General features: G+C 37.9%; 1 protein-coding gene across 1 annotated transcript in view; it reads right to left on the minus strand.

Moving 5' to 3' along the window:
• Positions 1 to 497: 497 nt before the first annotated feature.
• gpc1b (glypican 1b) overlaps positions 498 to 27,323 on the minus strand; it is a 63,509-nt gene continuing 36,683 nt past the window's right edge. Inside the window, exons 3-11 of the mRNA XM_008433799.3 lie at positions 27,156 to 27,314; positions 17,487 to 17,714; positions 16,466 to 16,629; positions 11,855 to 12,020; positions 10,993 to 11,117; positions 8,811 to 8,939; positions 8,417 to 8,550; positions 6,782 to 6,957; positions 498 to 4,683 (exon numbers count right to left, since the gene is read on the minus strand). Of these exons, the coding sequence (XP_008432021.2) occupies positions 4,478 to 4,683; positions 6,782 to 6,957; positions 8,417 to 8,550; positions 8,811 to 8,939; positions 10,993 to 11,117; positions 11,855 to 12,020; positions 16,466 to 16,629; positions 17,487 to 17,714; positions 27,156 to 27,314 (1,487 nt within the window). The 3' untranslated portion in view covers positions 498 to 4,477. The remainder of the gene's footprint in view (positions 4,684 to 6,781; positions 6,958 to 8,416; positions 8,551 to 8,810; positions 8,940 to 10,992; positions 11,118 to 11,854; positions 12,021 to 16,465; positions 16,630 to 17,486; positions 17,715 to 27,155; positions 27,315 to 27,323) is intronic.

The following is a 27,323-nucleotide window of genomic DNA, read 5'->3' on the forward strand; positions in this document are numbered from 1 at the left end:
CTGGATAGTTCCAGCATTTAGTTCTGTGAATGTGTTCAATGAGCATAGATTAGTATACATAAAGTTAGAAATAAGCTTATTAAAAAAAGGGGCTATATTATATAAAATGACAACAATAACAATAAAAAAGCTGTTTAACATATAATGCTTATGAATAGAGTTTACACCATCATAGAAAGACTGCTTTGTTGAAAGTGACTAGCAGAAAGTTACTCACAATCTCAAGAAAGAAACCTAAAACTTATCTTCAAATGTTAGATGTTCAAATTGCTGCGTTCAGTTATTTCAATGGAAAGTTGAATGGAAGGTCAAAGTGTAAAAAATGTGTACATTTTAAAAATGTAATTACTGAAACAAATGCGACTTTTTGGTATCTTTTTAGTATTTTAAGTCATTGCGATGCACTTGCACCTGTTTTTTTCATATGATTCCACTTACATTTTCAAGAGACACCCATAAAATCACAGCCTTGATTGAAGAGACCAGACACAGGGAAGTTGAAAATCTTACAATGTATATAATTGACACAATATTGCAGGTACAACAGCAAGTGAGACATGTTATTGTAGATATTTCTCCATCTCTTTACGGCACCTGTTTTCACCATAGAAACAGACTCTCAATAAATTTCTGATAACAATAAAATCAATGTAAATCTAAACCAGAAATAAAACATTTCTTTTCCCCATACATGGTTACCACTTTGAAACACTCTTCAAGCTCCCAGCGCAAATAAAAAGGACATTGGTTTTGAGATGGGTAGTATGCATTGTGGTTTTGCCACCTTCTGTGCATTGCAAAAGTGTTCATACAGTAGAGGCAAGTAGAAAACCATTGTTGAAAAACAGCCACTTTAAATCCAGTTCACAGTTTTCCACAAGTCTTGTAGTGGACACACAGAGCAAGTGGAAATGTGTGCTCTGGTCAGGTAAGCACAATACTGAACGTCCTAGCCAACATGCAAACCACAATGTGTGATAGAAAACTGGCAATGTGCATCATCGTGAACATACCATTCACACAGTGAAACATGGTGGTGGCAGTATCATGCTGTGGGGATAAATCAGTTAAGCAAATTTGGGAAAACTACTTAAATTTGGTCAGAAGAAGAATGGTGCAAAAAATGCAGAGCAATGCTCTAAGGGTCGCCTTCCAGCAGAACAACGACCCTAAACACGGGACAAAGGGGTTTAGATTAAAGAATATTCAAGCATTAGAATGATCTACTCAAAGTCCAGATATAAATCAAATTTAGATTTTGTACCAAAACTTAAAACTTCATGTCTCCATCCAATCTGACTGAGCTTGAGCTATGTTGGAAACAAAATTGGAAAGATGTTTAGTCTTTAGATGTACAAATCTTGCTCAGGTATTTTACTTAAAAGATGCAATTGCAGCAAAATGTGATTTTGAAAATTGGTGCTGAATTCATAAACATAGATTTTTCAAATTCTTATTTGTAAAAAAACAAAACAAAAAAAAAAACATTGAAAATATTTTCCTTCGACTTGACATTAATGTGATGCTTTGCTTTGGTCCATCACAAAAAAAAAAAAAATCTAAATCAAATTTATTCTAATTTGTGTTTGTAAAGTGACAAATGGGTAAAAAGGGGGTATGAATACTTTTGCAAGGAACCGAGCAGCGATGACCCAAGGCAGGGTTGTAGAATACATGCTGACCTGAGATCAGTGCAAACCATTGTCAAGCTTCCTTTCACACTTTGGAGCTTCATGTTTACACTCCGTCACCGTCCTCAAACAGGACTCAGCATGCCGGACCACATCTATCTGCATACACACACATTCCCAAATCAATAGTCATTTCTGGAAGGTGTTGACTTTCTCATTGATCGAGTACCTTGTGATGTCTTTGTGCAGACAATACCATTTTGTGGCCTCATAAAAGTGCATGTTTTGGTAAATGGGAGGGGGACAAGGAGAGCAAACTAATGAGATCAGAAAATGGTTGAAAAAAAAAGGGTGAGGTTTGGAGGGGGTTGTGCAAATTTCAGCCAATGTCATTGTGAGGGAGTCACTGAAATTGAAGCTATCGTTCTGAAGTCAAAGGGTTGTCTTTGAGCTGGAATGTCACCATGACAGAGAGTAATTTCTTGCTTTTATTAGGACGTTCACATTTATTCTCAGTCACACACTGAGACCCTTGCAGTGTTACTACAGGTTTTTTGTTAAAATACATTGTGTTTTTTTTTTTTTTAACCAACCAACATTGTACAATTTCTCTCTTTATACCTTTAATTTGACCCCAAAGTATCAAAGGCAGTCTCAGGCACATTTTCTAACCGGGGACAAAAAAAAAAAAAAAAGACATACACAGTCAAACAGAAACAACTCATTCATTAATAGAGCTCTTTTTTTTTCTAAAAATAAAAGAAAAAAAAAAGGAAAGAAGACTATATAAGAGACTTTTCTATTATCACATGAAAGAAATGCACTTTGGAGTTTCATTATTTCCAAAAATCTAGGTGCACAGAGAATATTGTTTTTTTTAACATAAACTTCCACGGACTGTCCCATCTGGAGCAGTGACACATTTTCAAAATCACATCAATTTAATTCCTCTATTTCAATCTCGTTGTCACATGCAATTCTGACAGTACAGAAGCCATTAATACAGAATGTGAGCTATTACAGCAGTAGTTGAAAATGCTATTTTTGAAAAATTGACTATATTAATCTCCTATTGCTGTCAGTTTAACAGCGCTCTGTCATACATTGTTAGACCGGAGCATTTTAATAGACCAGAACGTTTTAATAGATTTCCTTTCTGTGCCATCCAAACAAGATTTATACAGGCTCTTTTGTTTGTCCCCTCTTTGCTTTATCGGTCACAGACAAGTACACACATTCAGATTTACGCAATGAACTCATACATACATGCAAGCATTGTCCCTCATCCTGCATGTGAATTCATTTGAACTGAGAACTGCAACACATCTTTGAATTAAAATGTGGTGCATGGTTTCTCCCTAGCAAGCATCTTATCAGGAAAAGGTATAATGTTTTCCCAAAACATTCCCTGGAAGGTTGACACGTAACAAAGCACTGTGTCATTGTCATCTTTGCCTCGACATTATGTAGAAGCATGAAGAAAGCTCTATAGGTCTTTGATGAGCAAAAAAAAAGAAGAAAAAAAACGGGGGAGAAAGGAGTCAGACTAAGAAGTAGCACTCATATGGAAAAGTTGCATGGAAATAAATGGCAAACAGGTCATGATAGAAATACATAAGTGGGAGAATTATTTTGGTATTTTCCAAAAGAAAGCAAAAAAAAAAAAAAAGAACAAACAAAAAATATGTACACCGCTTCGTCTGCCATTAAAACAATAGTAAATTTCAAGGATGTGCTTGATTTGCCTTGACTGTAATTGTTGCTACACGCACAACATAAAGCCCACAGCACTAAAATTCTGACTGTGTACAACAGCTTTGATCTGCCGTGAACATTGATAAAAAGTACTGAACAGGGTGAGGGCAGGAAAGTTGTATTTCTGCTTCTGCGTACATTTCTGCTCTCTCAAGAGGGCAGCCTTCTAACTAACTACGCTGTTCCACTCTCTGTCAACTGAGACTATGTCCGGTCGGGTGAGCGCTTTTGCTTAAACCGGAACCTCAGCTTGATGCTACCCTGCCAGCAGGAGAATGGGGAAACTGAGTGGTGTTGGAGTTGGATGTGTTGGGAGCAAATGGAGGAGTGGATGGATTGGAATGGAAAACGGGACACGTTTCTCCCCAGTGTAGAAAGGACATGTCTGTGTGAATATTATGACGACTTTTATTGCAGATTAGAGATAAACGGGCAGAAAGTGCTGACGGCATCAGCTCAGATCCCGCCGCAGAAAAAGATTATATGTAATAACACTGCAAAGCCTAATGCATCAACAGGTCTAATGGGTCATGTTGTTCAGATTATCCTTCCTGAAAGATGTCTTTTGAATATCTAGTTTGTATTTTTTGCTTTTAAACCAGTGGTGTGAATAGTCTAATTATTGCTCTATTGATAACTTCTAATAAATAAATAATTTCTACAGATTAAAAGTGGAGATCAAATGTGCACGTAGAGGCAACCGCATTGCTCCAGTCTTCTTCTTCCCATCATGTCAATATCTAAATTACTGCTAGCTGTACAGTCGTATAATGTCCTGGGTGAAAATATTACTTTAGAGAACCCAAAGACTAGAAACAAACTATTAGAGGATGCCAAAAGACCAACTCTAACAGTGTCATAGAATACCGACAAATAAAGAACAGGAGAAGAACAGAAACACAGAAACACTCATGACTCCATTGTGTTTTAAAACCAAAGAAGGTCCATTTGAGTAATTTTTGCTATCGTTTCTATTAATTGGCTTACTTTTGGCAAAGTAACTAACCCCTAATGTTTCCTCCCTGTCTGTTAAAACTCTCCAGTCCCCCATGTCCCAAACTCAGTCCCAGGAAGAAGAACTCTCCCACCAATTATCGCCGCAGCAACAGGATGAGCAGTGAAAGCAAGAGGATGCTGAATGAAGGGAGACTTTGTGACGCTGAACCTCTGACTTCCTTGTTCCTTGGTGGGTAGGCATAGACTCTGGGTGGTTCGGTCACAGGGGCAACGAGGCGTGGCCCCCGGGAACACATGTCATCTGCACACATGCCACTTCCTGATCCACTGACATCATCACCTATAAAGAAAAAAAAAGGGTGTTTCTGTGCCTATTTAGCATGTGGTAATTGCATTTTATATGTCTTTACATTAAGTTCCCCTCTCTAATATGTCAAAGAATAGGAAAATACATCTTTCACTTAATTTTCTTAATGTTGCGTTGCTACAAGAGCATTCTTTGAAAGCCTACCTTATGGATTTTCCAGGTTAAACAATGCACAAAAGCTGTCTCATATGTCTTGGAAATATTAACAACTTTACAAATAAATTAAGAGATAATGATTTCAGTTTATCTTGATAAAAAATTAGCAGCATATCAACCAAGATTTGAGAAGATAATTATACAGCTGTGACACTGTTGCATATATACAGTACCTTGTGTTTCAATTTGGCACAATGATAAGATAAGTGACAGTGTTACCTTTCTACTCAGCTGGTAGCCTAGTAAATAGATGTGATTTTCTCCTAAGCCAAGGAGCCACAGTTTTTTTAGGTGTTGATGAAGTTCATGTCACAAGCAAACAGGGGCCAGTTACCCATATCAAAGTATGATGCAGTACTAAGACTTTAGAGTTCCAAGTCTTCAAAGATTTTGTCATTCCGTTACTGTGGTTTAAAGTTTATTAATGCGATGTCAGGGAAAGTGCAAGTTTTCTCCAGTTGTTTATGTCAGGATCTAGTTTGTACGTTTATGCTTGTGTGTGTGTGTGCGTGTGTGTGTGCGCGTGTGTGTGTGTGTGTGTGTGCGCGTGTGCTTGAGAGACTTTTCCTTCAGGGACTGGGCGAGGTGGATGTTTTTGCAGATGACACACTTGGCTGCAATTATCAAATCACCAGGTAAAGCTCTTAAGGAGATGTTGAAGGATTATATGATGCCTGATAGTTTGCCTATTCTGGGTATAATCAAGCCACCAGGGTCTGACTGCTGGCACTAAAATCTGTAGTTTCCAGTTAAAAAAACTGCCTGTCCTGAGCACCTGCCTATTTCTTCACTACTCTGTGCTCTCCAGGTTGAACTCATTTCTGGCTACTTCACAAAACACCTCGTCAAAGTTCCTTGTGTCAAATCTCCTCCAGACACCTACCTCCTCAGTCAACCACGGCAGCTCTAAAACCACCTACCTGCCTGTCCGCTCTCCAAACCTTCCACTGCTCAGACTTCGCCCTCACAAACCACTCGCTCTATGCAGCTCTGGACTAAACTTGTATGAAGGTCTGCGCAGGTTGAATCTCTGCCCCTGCCAATGACTGTGCCACCTCACAAGACCGTAAGCTGTTCTGCAATCTGAGTGTTTACTGTAAGTCATCGCCCGTCTCACAGTCTTTGCCTTATTTTACAGATGCTGGTTCCAGAAGCCAGAGCCCCAGAAGCCTCTGCAATGTAATCTTTCTCTTGCAAATAAGTCATTTCCGTTTTATGCTGTGCCCAGTCCATGATTCTGTATCAGTGTAAGAAAACCACCTGGACATATAATAATGCAGGTCATATTATACAGTAGCTGCACTGCCTCTTAAGTAGTGGTGAAGTGTCAGTCAGTTGGCTGAGAGAAAGCTACGAAACAATCTCCTTAATTACAAGAATGACAAATTAGAATGTTTGAAAATAACTTGTGACAAACAAGGAGAGTCAAAGGCTAGGAGTAAAAGGCAACACACCAACAAAATGTATGTAAGAGCTACACACAATCATTATAGCAATGACCTGATAGCACAATATTACATATTTAAATTTCAATAGCAAATTCAGTTCTTTTCTAAAAGCTTTCTTAGTAAGATCATTGACAAGTCATTTTTAAAAGCGCTGGAATTCAAACTGATATTTCATGTTGAAAAACGTAACTATGAAATAATTTTGTAATTTGAAGTTGAAAATGTATTTGGTAAATGCAAATGGTAAAGAATCACATTTTGTTGCATGTCACTCACCTTGAAAGTCATTAATTAAAACAAACGAATCAATCCCTCTAATTTAATTTTACAAGGTTTCTAAAAAATATCAAGGAAATAGATAAAAAGCCCAACTGCTTAGATCAGCATGGATCAGATAGATTTGTTTCCAGACGACGGTGATGGATGGAAAAAAGAGGGTATTAAAAACTATGTTTCAAAATACTCACTGGCATCTTGAAAATCCACATCCTGGCCATTAAGAGCATTCTTCAGCCGATGGGTCATGATCTTCAGCTGCATTATTTGTTGGCGGATTTTCATGTCTGGTTTGGTGATGTCGATCTCCACTTCAGGGTTGTTGATCTGACTGGCTAGGCCATCACCAATCACCTCAGGCAGATACCTGATAAACGTAAGCATTTCAAGATTGTCATGGTAAATAAATGGTCACAGCACATCTTTACCAGTTTTACCTTGATATGCTTATTTTAATGACTTTGTAGTGACCCTAAGGCTAATTTAACACAGTCGGCTTTAAAATCTATCTATAAGCTGCTCCATCCTCTATTGCCTCCATGAACAATGCGCTTGTGTGTGACGTCAGCGTTCCTCCTCTGCACGTGCGGGTCGCTTTAGGGACTTAAACCGTTCACACAGAACTGTCATTGCAGTCAGGTTTAATTTGGAGTGTAGACGACCAAGTGAAAACAAATCGGGTTTAAGCAAATAATTGGAAATGAGCATTCAAACCTGTTGTGTGAATATAGCCTAAGTCAGCTACAAAATGTTGTCACTGTGATAGAATAACTGATCATCGTTTGCATCCAGAAAATCTCTGCTTTTATTTGAGCAATTTTAGCCTCCCGTTCACCCAGCGTGATTGAGGACACAAGTTAGAGACATCTGTTGAAAACAATGTTTGTTCATTATCATTTCCTGTCTATGAGGCAAGAAACTGACCTGTGTCAGGTGTTTTGTTCAAGGCTGCAAAAATCACCCATTGATGCATCTTTGCACAGACTCAGAATGAAAACAGAATCCTTCTGTTTGTTAGATGTGAACTGACATACCAATTTTGTGTACTTTTCCTTGTTGGCAATTAAAACACTAAAAGAAACTCAAGTTGTCTTGTTTGTTCCCTTTAATGAACAAACTACATTTTTCTATCATTACACAAACTAAAAAAAAAATGTCGAACTTGAATTATATTGAATTACAGAGAACTTATTTGACGCACAAAAACAACCTCTACTAGAAAATATTCAAAACTCCTTCAGTGAAAAGGAAGAGAGTTATAATTAAGTATAAAAGTCACAGTGTGCACACTGCATGGAGAAATATTTGCTCAATTATATGTTGTGTGACTGTTGAGTACCCTTGAAGTAGAGAACAGGAAAAATTGAAACATGACACAATTAGAAAACACATATTTACAGTTAAACTTTACAAGATGTAAGGAGAAGAGTTGTTGATTTGCACTTGGTGTTTGCTCTCTTTTGGGTTTGATAAATATCAGAAAAATTGTCAGAAATAGCAAGAAAAAGCTCACTAATAAAATATCTTATGCTTAAAAGAAATATGGGGTGAAATTAAGTGGAATATCTTCCCACCTCTTTTCAAATATCACAACCTTCCTAAAATGTCTTTTTTTTTTTTTTTTTGCTAAAAGTGATTTTCCTTGTTTTGGCAAAAATCTGGCTGGGGAATAACCCTAATTGCTAAGCTTTGAAATAACGACACAGTGATTTACATCTAATTATCCCCATAATATACATTTTTTGTGAAAAAGCTGAATGATATATAAGAAAAAAAAAAAAAAAACTTAAGCTTTCACAACAAATTCCTTTGTCATTCATCGTTACCTGGCACGACTCATGCCATTCCAGCACTTGTCCTCAGCCCCTGTTCCACTGGCAACTCTGTCACTGCAAAGGACTTTTGGTAGGGAAACCCAATATGGTCGAATTTCTCTCAGCTTCATGTTGACGCCTGACACCTAAAGCAGAATTGATCATGAGATCATTGACAGAAACAGTAACAAAACAGCCTCAAATAGAAGGGGTGAGGAAAATAAAGTACTTGTCATCAACAGTGTGCATTTTCTGACTGATTCGCCCATCTAATATTTATCAGCTTCTAATCATTGAATAGTTGTCCACGCAAAGCTGAGTGCACAAGCTAAAGGGGTTTAACTTCCAATGATGTGCACATCTGAACAGGCCAGGGAAGCTTAGAATCAGCTAGAGAAATACTAACCGACTTCGCCATTTTGGTGACACTCCCTCCCAACCTGTCATCGACTACAACCCTTCTTCTACTCGTAATATCTTCAAATCCGGAGCCGGTGGCTCCTCCTTCGCTGAGGCTGCCACATGCCTGGAACAGCTGGAGGAGGTGGAATCAAGAAAACATAAGAAGAAAAGAAGAGGGTGGGGAAAAACATCAGAAAGAAGACAAATTAATGAGAGGGTAAAGGTTGATGCGATTAAGCGCACTCAGTGATTGTGCAACAGTTTTTTGGTAGAAGTAGAGACAAATCTTATTTTTTGACACATGGCGCTGATTATTTGCATGACCCAAGAATCAGCCATTGCTTTCATATGTAGCCTGACTCACAGCTAATTGAGTCTTACTTGTCCCCATCGATTATACAGGTTAGACAATGTATTGAAACACAGAGACATGAGAACAAGATGTCTGAAACTTCATGCACAGGAAAAAAATTTGATTTTACTTGATTTATTTCAAACAGGTTTTTAAAAACTGTATTAAAAACCATATGCTCCAATATATTTAATCAATGATACTGCAGTACATTACTGCTGGGATAAAGCTACATGCCAGAATGAATGTCGCTGAACTTTAAACACAGCACTTTCATAAAGAGATGAGAATCAAAGGCTCACACTGTGTGGTTACCATATTGACACAGGTGAGAGACACTCCCACCAGGCCACAGTTCATCCCAGGCCAGACCGGCCCTTTTAGGAAACCTGAACAGAGGAAGCTTTGATTTCTCCTCCTGCCATCCACCTGGATTTCCAACTTCACTGAACAGCTCAGTCAGTTTGTTTTGTACTATTGCCAGTTGCTGTTGAATGCCATATAGAACTGCTACCCAAACATCATTATGCCTGTAAATAAAAGCCTTGCCTGCAGATTGCATCATGACTCAAAACCATCCATTTTCAACTAGATATAAGAAGCAGTACAATAGCGTCAATGTGGCGAGAGACGCTTAGTGTATTATGTAAACAAAGACTGTGGAAAGACTAGACATAAAAGACACTACTTCAATATATATCAGGCAGTGGAGACTTTTTATCCATGATGCTATTTTTACATCTTTAGAAAACACATTTGACATTTTTAAAGCTTTTGAAAACTTTTAATTACTTTTCAAGTAAATATTCCTTCCAGCAGCAACACAGAAGTCTGCAGGTGAAAATAGGAGTCTTGTGAAACAGGTTTTTCTGTTTCCAAATCAACGGACTATGCTGTGTGACGCCAGCAGCTCCAACTGAGTCATACTGTGCCTCTGTCCTATGAACTTACAACTAAAGGAGATCCAGGAGTGGTGTGGTTCGGGTTTGATTGAATGGGACGTTTTTACAATGGAATTGGGCTAAATAGAAAAACCAAAACACACTGAGCAGTGCCACGCTGCACAGTGGAAACAAGTCATGTTTCCAACTGGGAGGACGCAGGGCTCAGGACTCAAGAGAAGGTGATTCCATTACCACTTCAGAAGTCACTGCAATATAGAAGTTAAACGATTCCTTGTCAGCAGTTTTGACCTGCCGTCGAGGACTGAGGCAAAACTAGAGGACTGTGGGAAATGATACAAGTTTTACGTGTGTGGGGTTGGTCCCCATTTGTAGACACAAGGGCTATAGTTATCTCGAGAATTGGGACCACACCTGCAGAGTGGTAGACATGGACACATTAACAATTTGTAAGTAAGAGGACCAAGGAGAGTGTCCCTGCTATGCATACTATAGGATGCCTAGGAATATCTGGTTGAATTTTACTCTTTGACTTTGACAGTCTGTCGAGTCTCAGATCCAGAAGAAGCGATTTAGCTTCTGTCCTGAGAATTGAAAAGTAAACAAGATTTTTTTTTTCCATCAAGCCACAGCTCAGAGATCCAGGGGAGTTTGATTGTTCAGTCCAGTTGTTTTTTTTTTTATCTCTTCAGATGGCTTACAACCACGTTCCTCAAGTCATGCTATAGGGGTTGCTGCAAGGTTATTCTCGGGAGCTAGCATAAGTGGCACAGAAGAGGGACGTCTGAGCCCCTTTGCTAATGGGGCTGTCCCTGCGACCCAGACCCGGGTAAGCAGAAGATCAGTACATCATTTTTTATTTGTAATAAAAACAGTCTTTGCAGCCTAGTAGGCATTTAAATCTCCATGTGTAAATCAAAGTGCAATCTCACCTTGCTGTTGATGGTTTCCATGTTATCCATCATACTAAACATGGCTTCTGATATCTGATTTGGGAGGTAAAGGATCATGCTTTCCACATCATCCAAGCGGCGCTCTCCCACCTCAATCATTGTATCTGTAAAGCATTAAAAAAATAAGAAACAATGACAGAATAACTTGTTTTTTAGTATAAAATTTTGCTCATTTGTTCAGCAACTTTTATTAACACAGCGTGTTAATAAACAAACGACATCATGAGAAGATATGCAGGTGACCTGAATCCTTGGTGCTTGAGTATCATACTATGGAAGGTAAACAATTATAGGACACACCTGCTAGTTAATGATTTGCAAAGTTATATGGAAAAACTTGAAAAGAATGGGACATTCAATGTAGGCGGGCTAAAGTGAAAGATGTTTTGTCCCATTACTTCAATGGTTTTCATATAATGTTGGAAATCAATGAACAGAAGTTATGTCATAATATTGTTTACAGATTTGTTTTGCCAGTGTTATCCATTTATTGCACCAAATACTTCAGAAGTTGCATTGACTCTCTTACGGTCTATATTCCCCTAAAAGATGGTGTTGATGTTGTGCAAGTTAAGACTTCTGAATCCATCGCAAAGCAGATTTTAGTGATAGCTGGAATTAATTCAACTCTACTTTGCTTTGATGCTGACATTAATTGTCGACAGCATAATATACAGTTAAGTTTTTCATATAAAGGTTGTGTCAAGTCGCAAAAAGATGCTGTATTACTAGTACACTCCACGCCAAATCAAAAGGTTTGCACAAAAATGTCTTTGTATGAATACATGTACTTTTACAGTATCCTCGCAATGTGTATTAGTACGTGTGAATGTCCTCTGACCTGCTAGATGTGACCATTCTGTATGGAGGTCAGCCTGGTTGGCGAGGCAGCCCTTCATGACGTTGCTGCAGTAGTTGGCACAGGGTTTAGCAGTGGGCATACCACGACAGTGGGGACAGTAAGTCATTCTCATAATAGCTCCCACGCACTTCTGGCTCAGTGGCACCTGTGGTCAGGCAAAGGAAAAAATAAACTTTGGTCCCATCATGACAAAAATAAAAACACTGTTCTGTCAAACACGTCTCATTTTTCTAAAGTGAAAGCCTGAAATCAAAAGTTAATGAACCTGGACATTTGATCTCTTTTTTTTTTGTGACACTTTTTTATTCTACTGGAGAAATAAAAATTGGGTTATGCAAAAGTAGCTTTATTTTATGTAATGTGAAGAGTATGTTTTTTTTTTTGCTGAGGCAGTAACAGCCACAAAACAGTAGGAAGTCACCTCCTGTGGCGAACTTTGAGTTTGCACCGTAGTTTCTTCTTAGCACTGTTCCCTTGGAAACCACAAAGTTAAAATGTATTTTTTCTTTTTTACATGTGATGAAAAGACCCTGACATTGATACAAGTGTTCTCAGCCCCCCACTCTGTCCTCCCTGCCTCCTGCATTTCTCTTCCTATTCCACAAGGCCATTCCCAAAGGGGAAGAGGCCTTCGTGCGTGAAAAGTGAAACTGGGTTAATACCAGTAAGCTCTGTTCACAAGAGAGTACAGCTATGCATACAAAACCTCAAGAAGTATGGAGTGTGTGTGTCTGTGCGCAAGAGGGAGAAAGAAGGAGAGAGGTGGAATGAGCCCAGCTACGCATACAAAGCTCTTCTAAGCTGACATCTGGGCCAGCTTGATGCTTTTACTGGAAACTCCTCCTCCAGTCGTAAAGTCCCAGTTAAAGCCACATTTGATCAAATCTGGAGTAAAAATAGGGCAATAATGTATGATAGCGAGAAAAGACAAAGACGCTTTGATGGTTCTGCAAAATATGGAATGTGCTTAAGTCAACTTTCCATAGAAGTATCTAAGGTACTGTAACTGAAAAAAGATTGACTTGCCATGTTAGGCAATTAATCTAGATTTTCTTAAATCTGAATAAGTGGAAGTAAAATGTCATTTGTGCTAAAGAGGCAACATAAAGTGCAAGGGAAACAGAAAAGAAAAAAAAAGAACACATTTCCATACACAATTTCAACTCATATGACAGATGAGTCACATCCTCATTCCTTCACTCCTTTTTTTCCTCCCCATTTTTCCATCCATACCGTTGCCCTCATTAGCTAAGGATGAGTCAGATGATTGCTTTTAAGTGAGCAGAAGAGTTAGTTGAGTATACAGCAACGACTGGGCAGAATACCAAAAAGACACGATAGGATGAAACAAGCAATGTGAGCTCAACTAAGGTTCATATCATTTTTGCTGACATAAATGTGGATTAAACATGACCTTTAAAACACAAATGATGGTAAAGCTTTGGTATATAATCCTAAAAATACTTGTTCTGTGTACTTGATGAGTTGGTTATCAGTAGCAAGTTATGCTCCAATCTTAAGCAGCAGCAATTTCAAACTATGGCTTAAGATCCTTTTAAAGAGATGGGAAAGAAAGTGATGGGATAACTAGAATTTTCTGTGTCATTTAATGTTCTTGTCCTACAAGGACACTAGTTAACTTTACGGTGCACAAAGTTAACTAGTGCTGGCCCTCCCCCCACATTTTTCTGTGCTTTGCTCAGCTGGTGGAGAAATTAAGCCTAGGTGCAAATTCAAGCCGGGAGACGTTCTCCAGCCTCACTTGCATCATCCAATTACTTTGTCTCTGCCGCACCCAATCATCGCTCAAGAATCCCCTTATAAACCTCGTCATCCACAGATCCTTCTGCTTCCCGGGTCGGCTTCAACCTGTCTCCACCCCATCTCCACTCTCACACTCCCAGGATTTTCAGGCTCCTCTCCTTTCCGGTCTCCACTCCACCACCAGGGCCCCGGGGGAAGAAGATCCTAATCTTCGCCCTAAGCTGGTGGCGAGTCTTAGCATAGACGTCTTTCTGCTGGGGTCCGAGCCCCAAAGAAATCTACATTCAGCCAAAAAAAAAAAAAAGGCCTTATTGCTGATTTCTCTTTTTGTGAGTCTCTTTGCACTGAAAACAGTGTCTCACTTTTCAGTTAAAGAAGACAAACAAATGTCATGGAAAACATTCAATGTGTATGAAAAGGAAAGAATGCCATGCAATGGGTTGTGTGGAACTCCACACAAGTCCCAAATTCTCAGATGATTATCTTTGTTGTGACTAGTTGAGGGGGAGCAGAAAGAGGTGCTCAGCCAGGATGCAATTTAATGCAAAAAACTTCCAGTGGCCGATGAATCACTTATCCGAAGGTAACAGTATTTCAGAGCTAAATGTGGCAAGCTGTGGAACGGTTTGCCAGCTGCTCCAAATTAAGGCAAAAAGATCGTTGACTCATTAGCTCTTAAAAATTGTTGTGTCACTTCCAAAATACCACGAAGTCACAATATTATGCTGGCCGAAACCTAGTTGCTACATAAAATATTTACTTACCCACAGTGTCTAAAATTCCCCAAGAGGCCCCAGAAATAAATACAATTCATTGTATATTTTAAAAGATAAAAAGCTTGTTCAATGGTTGCAATAAAATCATTTTAGTGCAAACATTATGACCAAATTAGAATTATTGAAGGTATAAGTTCTCTGTCTATCCTGTGAATGATAATTCTCTAATGAGAAAAAGTAGAATATCCTCTAAGTTGAGCATCCTTTTCACACATTTCTCCATTTACACGTGTGGTGCACACAGGTACAATTGTCAAATGACTCTTTCTGAATACTCCCTATGGTTACATTGCATAAGATGTGGTTGAAAGTTATCCAGTTAATGTTAATGTATCTTTAAGAGGGACGCACTTTACATGTCTCAGTTTCAACCTTACAACGCTTCCTACCCCACCTCTGTCTGACCCGTAGCTCAGTATTTATAACTTTCTCAGTACTTGTCTCTCTTCTGTAATTAGCACAGATATCTAAACTTCCCATTCTCACTGCGCTACAGAGCGAGACGATCTAGACCGCTTGCCTCCGGAGTCAGCTGTGCAGCACATGGCCTACTTCCAACATTCCCCTTCCCGAGGGAATAAAACAGTCCAGAGAAAGTTAAGGACAAAGCAGCTGGCATAACCTAGAGCAAAGGAAGGGTGGAATTAATGCGTTACTGGAAAGAGAGACTGCGAGTTCTGGCTCAGATCCGTTTTCTGTCAATCAACGTTTATTTTTACCATCTGCCACTTAATTAAGCTTTATTTTTATTTTCCTTTAGAGACACTATCATCTTTTACTGCATGCTTTTATTTTCTAATCAAACCAGCCTCAAGCAATAATCATTTATGCCGATTTTGTTCGCAACGATGTCATTTCTCGTAGTCATGCACACGTTCATTGAAAAGTTGCTGATTTACGTCAGTTTTGCTGAAGACCTCTGTGAGAGAGCTACATTTAAATTCTGTCCTGACTTTGTCCATTTTTTTGTCCATTTCAACACCCACATGTATTTACAACTTCAGTCAGAAGGAATCCTCAATACTAATCCATAATTTGAGCTAATCAGAGTGAGTGAATGTTGAACTTATTTTCTTTTGTTACCAGAGGTGGGACCCATGTCATTGTTTTGCAAATCACAAGAATGTCTCAAGGTATTCCACCCAAATCCTGAGTCAAATTACAGGCAAAGGCATAAAAGTCCCGTGTTGATTCGAATGCCTCAAGGTACTCAAGTCATGAAACGAGTCTAAGTCATATTCTTTTAATTTTGAGTTTTAAGTAAGGAGTGATCCAGTGTGATCCAATAAATAATTTAATTATGCTGTTTACACTGGAAATACCTTCTCCCTGTGCCAGCAATACTACAAATCTCCGAGAGAAATCGGAAAGGATGGAGAAAATTCCCTTTAAGAAGTCTCAGTTGGTTTTTGTCTTCTTGTACATTACTTATTTATTTTTCATCAACAATATGAGTTAAATCCATGCCTTTCTTTGCTAAGTGCATGTCTGCATTCCTCTTCGGGTTACTTCTCTTACCACGCTCCTAATCCAATACCTGACAAGAGATCCTTTTAGCTGCGGCATCAAAAATGGCTCCCCCCATGAAATGATTTCTTGGTCTTGCTCCAATCTTAACCTTACTCTTGTGTTATGTGCAGAGAAAACCATTTCTCTTGGGACACATTAACCCTCCCTATGTCCCCGGGAGACATTTTTCAGTTTAGAGTTGACATTAACTGGGGTTGCAAGGGCTGATGGTCCACACTGCAAGACATATTTTATAGAGTCTATGGCTTCTACCAACATTAATCTGAGACAGCTTCATACTGCTCATGAGTAGTGGTAAAACTTGCATGGGTGAGTCCGTTTGAGCTTAGCTGTAAGCAGCATCACTAAGGAGATACATGCATTTTAGCACACTTAATAAAAATTTAGCAAGCGAAACACAGCATTATAAAAAACATGTAGAAATTGCTTTTTCTCAAAACCAGTAAACATATTCTTCCAAGACGTGGAAAACAGGACTCTTTAATGTAGGATCTGTAGACTTGAGAGCTGGAAGTTTTACCTGTAAGACTTTGCCCACCACTTCTCGACTGGTCTGCAGTCCCTGGAGGAATGCACGAGCCGCCACAAACGTACGAGTGACCTGTATCGTCATTTTATGGGGGGCCTCTCCGAAAAGTCGAAGTGTCTCTATTTTCTTTGATACACACTCCTGGTAATCCTCGTCTGTAACAGGCAAACATGTGTAAAACTTTCTGTGTTCGTAGAGCTTGACATAAAACAAAGATGCATCAAGTCCATAGAACATGATTTAAATTGACACCATCTTAGTTTTTCATGCACTCCTTGGAATAACTTTAAAAAAGACAAAATGATGAACATGCTAAATTGCTTAATTTTCGTATTCGATGGTAGCTCCAGTTCATGGTTTGGTTCTGTGTCATTATCATAAGAAATATTTTTGTTTTTCCAACCAGAAAAAAAGCAAACAATCAGTTTAAGTTCATGGTGCCATACTGTTGTGAAGTGATTAAAATTAAATTATTTTAAGTAATTTTTTTTTTTCAAGGACCCTCAAGAAAACATGACTACATAAAACATTCTACCTCTTTCTCATCCGATGTTCTTCCTCATATTTGCTGTGCTCCCTTTATGGCTTGTGGTAAACTACAAACAGGAGTTCTTGCGGCTTTTTTCCCCCCACAATCATTTTGTAGCCAATCTTTTACAAAGACCAGATTTGTGGAGCTTCTCTGATTAATGTCCTTTTTCTTTTTTTACAGTCCAACAGTTTGGTTGGACTCTCATGCCTGTGTAGGTTTGCAATTGCACCATCCTTCTTCCATCTTTGAAAGATGGATTGAACATTGCTGTCTCAAATAATAAGAGATAATGTTCTATAACCTAAACTTGTATCTCTAAGCCGTCTGGTGCATTTTTTAGTGGTAATGATACAACATTTTAAAGGATTTTGTATGAATAGTGCAGCTTGATAGACCTGCTTCTTTCCTATATGCAAAGCACTCCACATTACACACTTCGAAACAACACAAAATAAGACTTCATTTGCTGGAATAGCATACCTATTGAACTCTGCTTATTTGCTTGGTAAAAAAGCTTTTCCAGCAGCTTAGTCCAGAATTCATTCAGCACCTCCTCCAAATTGACACTGGCACTCCGGTAGTAGTCCCTCAAATCCTGGTACAGGTCATGAAAGAGCTGGGAATTTCTGGTGTATAAAAAGCCCCATGTTGAAGTGAACGTGTCCTGAAGGGTGACCATGGACCTGTTCATTAAATCATCCATGTAACCTGAAAAACACAAAAAATAGGCACATTTAAAAACAGGTATATTGCCGTAAAATGTAGCCTTGTAGTCAGCCACTTTGTTCAGCAAATCGTTTTAGCTCAGAAAACATCACAAAGGATAAAGTTATTGGATGGGATTTTATTTGGCTGAGAAAACTTTGACTATTTATTATAGCTTATTTTATGTGGAGGCATGCTCACACTTTAAAACGGCAGAATTGATATCTCTCCTGTAAAACGATTTTTTATTTTCTGCATTTAAGAATTTTCCGAAACGCTGCAAGTTTCAGTCACAAGTTTCAGAGGCACTCACACATAAACCATCCATTAAAAAACAACAAAAAAAACCATCACTGATTACAGAAATAGCATCATATGAAGTGAAGTTTTGCTGTAACAGAAATATAACAACCCACATTTAAAAGAGCTAAAGTCAATCTCAGAATTCGCGTTACGTAAGGATTTAATATGCTAAGCTCATATTGCCCCATCTGTGTAGCATAATTTAAGCACTGGCCTCGTTAGACAGCATTTATCAGTTCTGCTTTACCCACTCATTATTAAAAAGAAACAAGACTGCTTCTCAGCTGCTGTTTGCTACTTCTAAGCATTCACCATGCTTTGAGGTAAAAACTTAACTCCTACTTTGGCTAAAGACTGTTCATTATTTACCCCAGAATATTGGTAAAGACAACCTCCTGAGATGTGGGTGATTCATGTTTTATTTCAGATGAAACAAAGCCCCACTAATAATTTTTTATTAATATTTTCTCTTTTCAGAGTTCGCATTCTAATGTTAGTCTGCACCCTGGTGCATAAAAATATATTGACAAAAATACCCCACCCATTTCTAATTTCTCTTGTTTCGATACATGCTCTGAACAATGTCAGTGAACATAAGTTGTAGCAAATTTTTCTTAAAAAAAGGACTTTAAAAGCCGGTTTTTTTGTGACAAGTTCCTAGGTTTTTTTTTTTTTTTTTTTTTTTTTTTTTCCGGGCTATATTTGGGATGTTTAACAGACTCAAGATGAAAAGTAATATTTAGCCTATTTGTCTAGAGGTTTTACTTCAGTATTGACAGGAATCTCATCAAAAAGTTTTGCACCTAACTGCTAAGTCTGAGTCCTATGCCATTTTCACTTGAACAGTAATGAGTTTCAAGCCTTTGAACGGAGCCTTGATAAGGTACTATACCAGCACTATATTCATGACCGTGACTGGCATAAAAATACAGCCTATATAACTGTCTGGAGAAAAAGTAAAAAAAAAAAAAAGAAAAGAAAAAAAGAGTGTCCAAAACAGAAAAAAATTGACATTGTAAGTCAAAGTGCAGTGACCCATAAAAATAAAAAGTTTTATTTTTACTTTTTTGTAACACAATATTTCCATTCCTTAAAGACATTTTAATGTAAATACAAAATTCAGTTTTTAAAAGGCTTAAAATGAGCATTTATTCATTAATAATAAGGAATGCCAGCCTGGCTCTATATGTAACTGTCCACTAAACTGAATAAACTGTTCCACCCTTGGGAGAAACAGCTGTCACAGGCATTTGCAATAATTAATGAGTAATTAATAAGTTTTTCACATCACTGTGGAAGATTTTTGGCCTAATTATGCCCCATTTACACAGAGCTGCTCTCTGGTTAAACCGTAACATTTTTGTTGCAATCCAGCTGCTCATTTACACAACAGCAGTGACTGGAGTATCACAAGGCTTTAAAATATAAAAAGTCTTTAAGTTTGGTTCTGGCTCTGCATCCCCAGAACCAGAACCAAATGTAGAGAGGCAGCAGTCAGCTTCTATGCACCACAAATCTGGAACAAACTACTGCATAACAGTTGAAACATTGAGTTTAAGTTTAGACTAAAAACCAACCGTTTGCTTTTGAACCATTATAAATGAAATGTTGACCAAACTATTTGATGTGTACTGATGATTTTGATGATAGCACTCATCAAAGTACAATGTTTGTTTCTGGTTTTCTCAATTGTTAACTACATGGTGCCATTTATGACTTTGTATTTCTGTGTTTTTATGAAGTAAAGCACTCTGAACTTCCTGGTTGCTAAAACGTACTATGCAAATGAACTTGATTGATTGATTGATTGATTGATTGATTGATTGATTGATTGATTGATTGATTGATTGATTGATTGATTGATTGATTGATTGATTGATTGATTGCTATTCAGGATTTATCTAATGTTTTCTGAACTCAATAAACAGGCAAAGAAATGCCAGCATGTAGGACCAATTTTACCTATGTTCTAGAAAGAATGCTCATGACTATATTTGTTTGCAACACATTTTAGACGTTTAAAATGATCCATATCCTTTTGTCAAGGATCTACACCTCATTAAGTCCTTCTTAACTACTTAGTCGACAAACACATTTAGCAGGCTAGTGTAAAAACTTTACCCACAGTAGACCACTTATTGACAGAAATGGAGCAATTAACTCCCACCCAGACCGGAGGGGAAAAAAAAACAAAAAAACGTTTTATTGTTTACCACTGTGTATTGCATATAGATGTCGTATAGTTACTTTTAGGTCACATAGGAAATAGAGATTAAAACACTTTAGATAAAGAGTGCTGACAATTAGGCCACAGTAAGATGATACAACCAAATTAAGAATTTTCTCTTCTAAGACTTTGGAAAAAAAAATAAACTAAAAAAAAAAAGACTGTTAGGAAATTGCAAGCAAATACTATATATATATATATAGATATTTTGGGGCAGAAGATATCCAAAGGCTATTTGAATTGCCAACATCTCCATATGATCTCTGTGGTCAAAGAGAATTTGGAAAATGTTTGACTGCATTTATGCTGTGCATGCAAACACAAACTGAGACACGAGATTTTACATTTATGGAAGAAAGACAAATGTGAATTTCCCAGAGGTTATAGAGCTAAAACAAGCAGCAATTGCAGCTATGGATAAATTATAGGTAAGTATACATAAACATAGTGCATTTTTTTATTTGTAAGTGTGTATTTTATTTGGCTTTGACATCACAATTTCTCTCAAAAATATTTAATTCTGTAAAATTCTGCATTGCATCAGAGACCAATCACTTGAGTAACATATTTTAAAAATCGGTACAAACCGTATTTAATGAATGTAGCACTGGATAAGGGAAATGCACAAAGCAACAACCACATTGTTGTCTGAGCATGCACACACACACCTACAAAATGGTAAATGAGGCATGCATCCCCTAATGAATGTCTTCCTGAGATGAGAGTGGAGTTAATGCTTACATCTGTAATCACCCCACACTTTCTTACCTAGGCTCTTTGACATATAAAATACTCATTTTAACTTTCTTGCTTTTTGCCTCCCACTGCGTCTAAACTTTACCAAATATACATACATCATCATTTAAAAGACACATCTTTACTTACCACAAAATGACTGGTTTTATGTGTGAAAATGCTCCGTTCTATAAACCGCAACTGTCTTTGTACAAATCAATACTGAGCTTTCAATTATAGTCAACTCCACATGAACTCTTGCGCATGGTTGTCTCTGCTGCAGTATATCTGTCTTCAGTATTTCCCATACTTTGAGTTTGAATAATACTAGGGAAGACATTTGGGGGGACAAAATGGAGGTTGGGGAGAGGCCCTTCAAGCTGCCAAGCACTCTACTTAACCCCAAGATTTTTCTCACTTGTGCATGTGAACTGCATGCATGACTCAAAGAAAGATTAATGCGATGGGCCTGTGTACTGGAAATATTTTACTTGGTCAAAATTCCTCTGGATAGTCAAAATCTAATGAGAGCACATTTTATGTGTAAATGGTTCATGTCTTAATATGGTCACTAAGACAACAACCGAAATGAAAATAGGATAAAAATACAAAATGACAACAAAGTTTAAAAAAACTTGTACATTTATTTTAATATTAAAGTAATAGTGTATGTGGCTATTTCTGAAGAGATGTTGGTTAAGTACTGAGAAAGTACAGTACTTTCAGTATAGATTACAGTATAGATTTCTCATTTGAGAAAACCACATTTTTCAATATGCAAACATATTTTAGACATTTAAAATTACACTATCCATATCCTCTTATCCACATTCTACACCTTACTAAGTCAATCTTAACTACTTAGTCAACAAACACATTTAGCAAGCTACTGTAACAGCAAGAATGTTCTTTCCTTGTATTTCAACCTGCATTTTGACAAAATTATTACCATAAACTCGGCCACTATTTCAGCTTTTTCTCTATACTCACCTGGATGGAGATTTATGGAGAGTGGTTGTATGAAAATAAGAACTGCAGTAATTGTTACTACTGCATAGTAGTTCACTTAAAGCAAAAATATACCCCTCAATCTAAACATACAAAAGATTGTTAAAGTTTGGGCCTTTGTTATTGTCCTACTTTTGCAAGGACAACAACAGAATAAACATAACAGGCCAAACCAAATGTTGTTTCTGTCCTGAGTACTGTCTATGGACAAATGGCTTTCTGGGAGCCATTAGATTGCTTCTGAGTCAGACTAACTCTCCACCAATGATAACACTTATCACAAACACACTATGCTCCAGGAACACTGCTAAAACCTCAGAGAGAATTTAGATACTATTAAAAGGTGCCCTACATTAAACAAGCCAACACATCACATAATGCACGCCATTTATCAAAAGCTCTCAATGGAAGCCTTTATTCCTTTCTCTTGTCCCTCTCAAAACATTCTCTGGCTGGCATAACGCACCGTTTGCTAAGACCTTTTTCTTCAACTACCCATCTGGTTCCCTTTTGCAACATCTTTCTTTTTTCTGTTGTTGTTATCCGTTTTCTACAACATTCACACAATTATTTATTCTTATCATTTCTGTTCTTTTGTTCTCTTTCTTTCTATCTTAATTTGCTTTCCAAGTCTTGCCCCAGTTTCCTTCTTCCTTACATAGGTACTTCTCTTTCCATGTTTCAGTTGTTCATTTCATCATTTTGTTCTCCCAAGGTGCCATCACTACTAAAGAGCAAAAGTGTATTTGGCATAATTGGGTCAGTGTATGCTGTGTCCCCATGGACGTGATTTGCATGCGGATAAATTGAGTCAATCAAGCCCTATGACAGTAGTAGATGACCTTGTCTTTTTCTGACATTATCAAAGGTGACCCCAATAGTAGAAAATTATAATTTGGTAGGTAGACTACAGGAGTGGATTAGACTTTCCTTATATTACATAGAGATTAATGACAATAGTGTCCTATCGGTATGCCTGCATTCATTCATTTGGAGCGTAACAGAAGGGAGGTCTTGATACAATCTGAAGTATTGACTGGTTTTGGCTTCCCGACTAATCTTAACTTCTGGTATCTGTGAATGGTGTACTTTTTGATTTTATAATCTCATTAAGCTTTGGGCTCCAATTCACGGGCCAGTTTTAGAAATCAGGAGCCTGGCTTGAAAAACCGCATGATGGGCCATGCATATGCAGGGACGGCCCTAGCCTGTTGATGCCGTGGCCGAAAAACATGTTGTAGAAAATACATCCACAAATACTAAAAAAGCTTTAAAATGAATTAAAACAAGATATAGATTACTGTAATAGCATGCAGTGTTCTTTCAACAGATTATTGAGAAGTCTAGAAGTAATTTTAATGTGCCATTGGTAATAAAACCGATTTGTTTCCACCCAAAAAAAATCTATTGTTTTGTTTTATTTTGAGAGATGCTTCTCTCATTTTCTGTTGAAGATAAACATTTTGCCTAAATAAAAATTATTTACACCTTAAAATCTACATAAGGCTGAACTTGATTGGCAATTTTCACATGTTTCCAGAGTTTATTGCTCTTTAACCCAAACCAAGTCAAATGAGCACATTAAAAACAACAGGGCTAGCAGAGGAGTGCGGCGTTGTTTGCAGAACTTTGTTGTAACTGTGACTGCTTAAAGGACGTCAGATACCTGCTTTGTTAACATGGCTCTCTCACTCTCACTTGAATCTAGCACTGACACAAGCAAACAATATTATTTTAATTTCAAATGCATTTGAGCAGTGAAGGAGGAATCCAATAGGAACACAGACGCATGCATGCATTCACAAGTATGCACACGCGCACACACACAAACACAGCGTCTCTTCACAAATCCAAAAATCACTCACGGTAGTATTTGGCCAAATGGCAAATATCAAGTTTTGGGCTTTTGTCTGACATACCTGGCTGCTAATATAGAAGGCCAGACATTAGAAACTGAAAAAAAAATGCATATAAAACATATTTGTATGTTCACATTTACAGAGTCCCGACCCCACTAAGGGACGAGGGTGTTCAGAAAATGGTTGGATGGATGGACGGACGGACGGATGGACGGACAGACGGACAGACGGATGGACGTTTACAGATTGTACAAACTTAATGCCCAGAGACATCTGCATGTGAACATACTGGTCCTTTAATCTGTGGTTTTGCTGGTGCTTCTTCCAAAGTTCCTGGGCTCAAAAGCCCTAGCCATACTGGGTTGGAACAGTAACACCCTGCACTTAGCCACATGGCGCTAGTTAGCCCACACCCTGCTAAATACAGCCAGATGTGCAGGAATAAAAGTATGGTACAATGTCACTGCATGTTTTTCTGGTCGTATGAAAGGAAAAAAGTTGTCTGTTTAAAACTTTATTCTTCCGCAACATCTTTTTTTTTTTCTGGCTTCAAATGAACATGACACCTATAAAAGGAACAGCCATTAGTCAACAGCAACATATGTCTAACTGTTGGCTGAAACCGTTGCAACTGGTTTCCTGTACAACCTTAAGCTATCAAAAAACAATGTCCTTAACAAGAAGCACTGTGACTGCCAAACTGTCATTTAAATGACAAAAATATAAGCTATCACAGTCTATTTAACCCCTGTCTATGGCTCAGCTCTTTCTAGAAACACTGCCTACAGTAGACAATGTTCAGATATTCGCCTGAACAATAAAGACGTTAGTCAAACTGACAGGCTTCCGCTGAGAACAACATTGAAAATACCCTGTTAACCACTGTCTAAGAAAAAAGTAAAGCCAGTGTAGAACAGCCAAGCCACAGGAGCTCTAAGGTCTCCACATATTCAGAGAGAACACAGCAACTCCCTTTTCTTGATCTTGGGTCTTATGTGTGCCACATGTCTGTTTTCAGCCAAAGCGCCTTATTGTGCTGTAACTCTTGACGGAAACTCCTCAAACTCATAATTCCACAAAGGGTCACTCAATATATTAACATTAATAAGGTCCAGTTTTTCTCTCTTAAAAACAGGAAGTGTGTATCATAATAGGGTATGGATGATGACAGTTTACATGACGTGGTCATATTGTATAAGAGTCAACCTACTTAAATTAGGATCAGAAACAAAATAAATGACAAAAGATCATAATATCAAATTTTCAATAAGATATATAATACACATGAGATCAGAACATTTCTTATGACCATTTCTATGATATGAACAAGTTTATGCTAACTACAGCAAAATATTAACTGGAACATCATGGTTTATAGGTATGAAACCATACCTTTATAGTTACAAATAAAGGATGAAATAGACATGCATAAATACAAAATAAAGATGCAAGCTGGCAAAGGAATTGACTATGGGCTATGGCAAACTCAAAAAAATACCACCTACAGTGAGGAGTTACTAACAGGCAATGTAATGGCAGCCTCTTTTCAATAAATTAGTGAAGTAAATTTACTGATTTGACAAACGGCATCTAATTTATACCAGCTCCCAATACTAACGTATCATAATCAGTCTGCTTCCCATTAGCTAGAAAAGCATGCTCAAGAGACATCTCCAACCTCATGTCTAATAGATAGGAAGCTTCCCAGTCTGTAGGGTTGGCAACTTCATTTACAACTAAATTATTTGTGCTCTTGTGAGATAATACACCACAAAACCCAGATAAACAACAACTTAACACACTTTAAGCCTCCCTGCAAACTCCCAAGGTCTAAGGCAGAGAATAGGAGATTAAAGCTTGTAGCGGCATTTGTGATGAACAAGAAAGAACAATTTTATTATCTTTCTGTTTCAAATCACAAGCAATTATCATAAACTTGCACCTACTTGTTTGTCAAGCCTCTGAACAAAATGATCTCCAAATGACCGTTGAGGCAAAGCATGCAAAAGTGTTTCTGATATGTCAACCTTTATTTTTTTCTTTTATTTTTTTAACTTAAAAAATAATATAAAACATGTAGCAATGAGTGCTGCTTGAATGTGAGTTTTGTTAGAATTTTTTTGTTTGTTTGCAGGTTCCTGTTGTGCTAAATTACATGTTTAACCAAAGAATGGGACATTTTGAAAACTGCTGGAAAACACAAACAAACTTTGAATAAAACTTCAAATCTCTGACAGGTTCTTGGCCTGCACATATTATTGCGTATTTCTGTTTTGGTGCAGTGACGGTATCCCTTTGGCACTGCAACTCAGTGCTGAGAGTAAAAAGAAAGGGTCAGGAGAAAGAAGGGCACAAAGTCATGGAAGAAAAGCAAACAAGTCTCACTCAGCCACTAATCACTGTGCTCTGAAAAGGTCAGACAAACTAGTCAAGCTCGGCTCTGGCCAACAGAGCTATTGTCACAAACTGTCTAAGATTAAGAAGTGGAGCAGAAAAAGCACCCTTCCATTAACTGGAGTAAGTCTTTGGAGACATATAATTACCTTGTTGCATCAATCTTCAACAATGGAAATTACTTTTTCATATGTTTGGAGAACAACCATCAGTATCCCTTTTGGACCGGGTATGCATGTCACTATACAGGACACTGACCCATTCATCAATGAGTTGTCTCTGTGTTGTTATAGGTTAAATTTTTATTCAAGTCTTACTAAGACAGTAATGTCCTATTTCATTGTGCTGTATGATGTTGACTCTCAAAGTCTCTTACGTACGAGTCGAAACATCACACACCATCACCACTGCTTATATATAAAGTACTACCAATGGTGGCAGAAAGCTTGCCAAGTCACTCTACTACCAAGTCATTTCGTACGCCACAATAAATTCCTAGATTTGGTAACAAAAGCTGCATACATTTGTATTCTAACGTTTTACTGCTGACAACGCATTAAGAAGGCAGTAAAACAGTGATTTGTTGAAGATGAAAATCGCTTGAAAAACATCCGGCCTGTTAGTTTATGCTATGATTGACACAAGAACCTTGACAACCCAATAGTGGGAACACTGTGAGGTGTATTTTGAGCCTTGCTGCATGATAAGTGAACTCCAGGAGGAACCTTCCACTTTAACAATTCACTAAAATAATTTCCCCTTTTGCTCTAGATTATTTTCTTTTGTAGACAATATTATCTCTCTCCAGGGAGTGAAAAACATTTTATCTGGTCATGCCCTTTTACTGAATATATAAAGAGATGCATCACATGGAACGCTTTGCAGCTGCTTGCAGTTATTGAGAATGCTGTTACTCACCATTGAAGGTGTTGTAACTGTATGAAAGTGAGCTCTGTAAGGGTCGCTTAGCTTCTCTGAGAAGTCCTTCCATCTCCCTGCGGCTGAGCGTAGCCAGATTGTCCTCCATCTCGATGGTGCAGCAGGTGTAACCCTGGGGACAAATGCGCAGGTGCTCCCCTGGCAGAG

The sequence above is a fragment of the Poecilia reticulata genome, chromosome 17 (assembly GCF_904066995.2).
Source record: "Poecilia reticulata chromosome 17, P_reticulata-male-v2, whole genome shotgun sequence".
In the NCBI taxonomy this organism is placed as follows: Eukaryota; Metazoa; Chordata; class Actinopteri; order Cyprinodontiformes; family Poeciliidae; genus Poecilia; species Poecilia reticulata.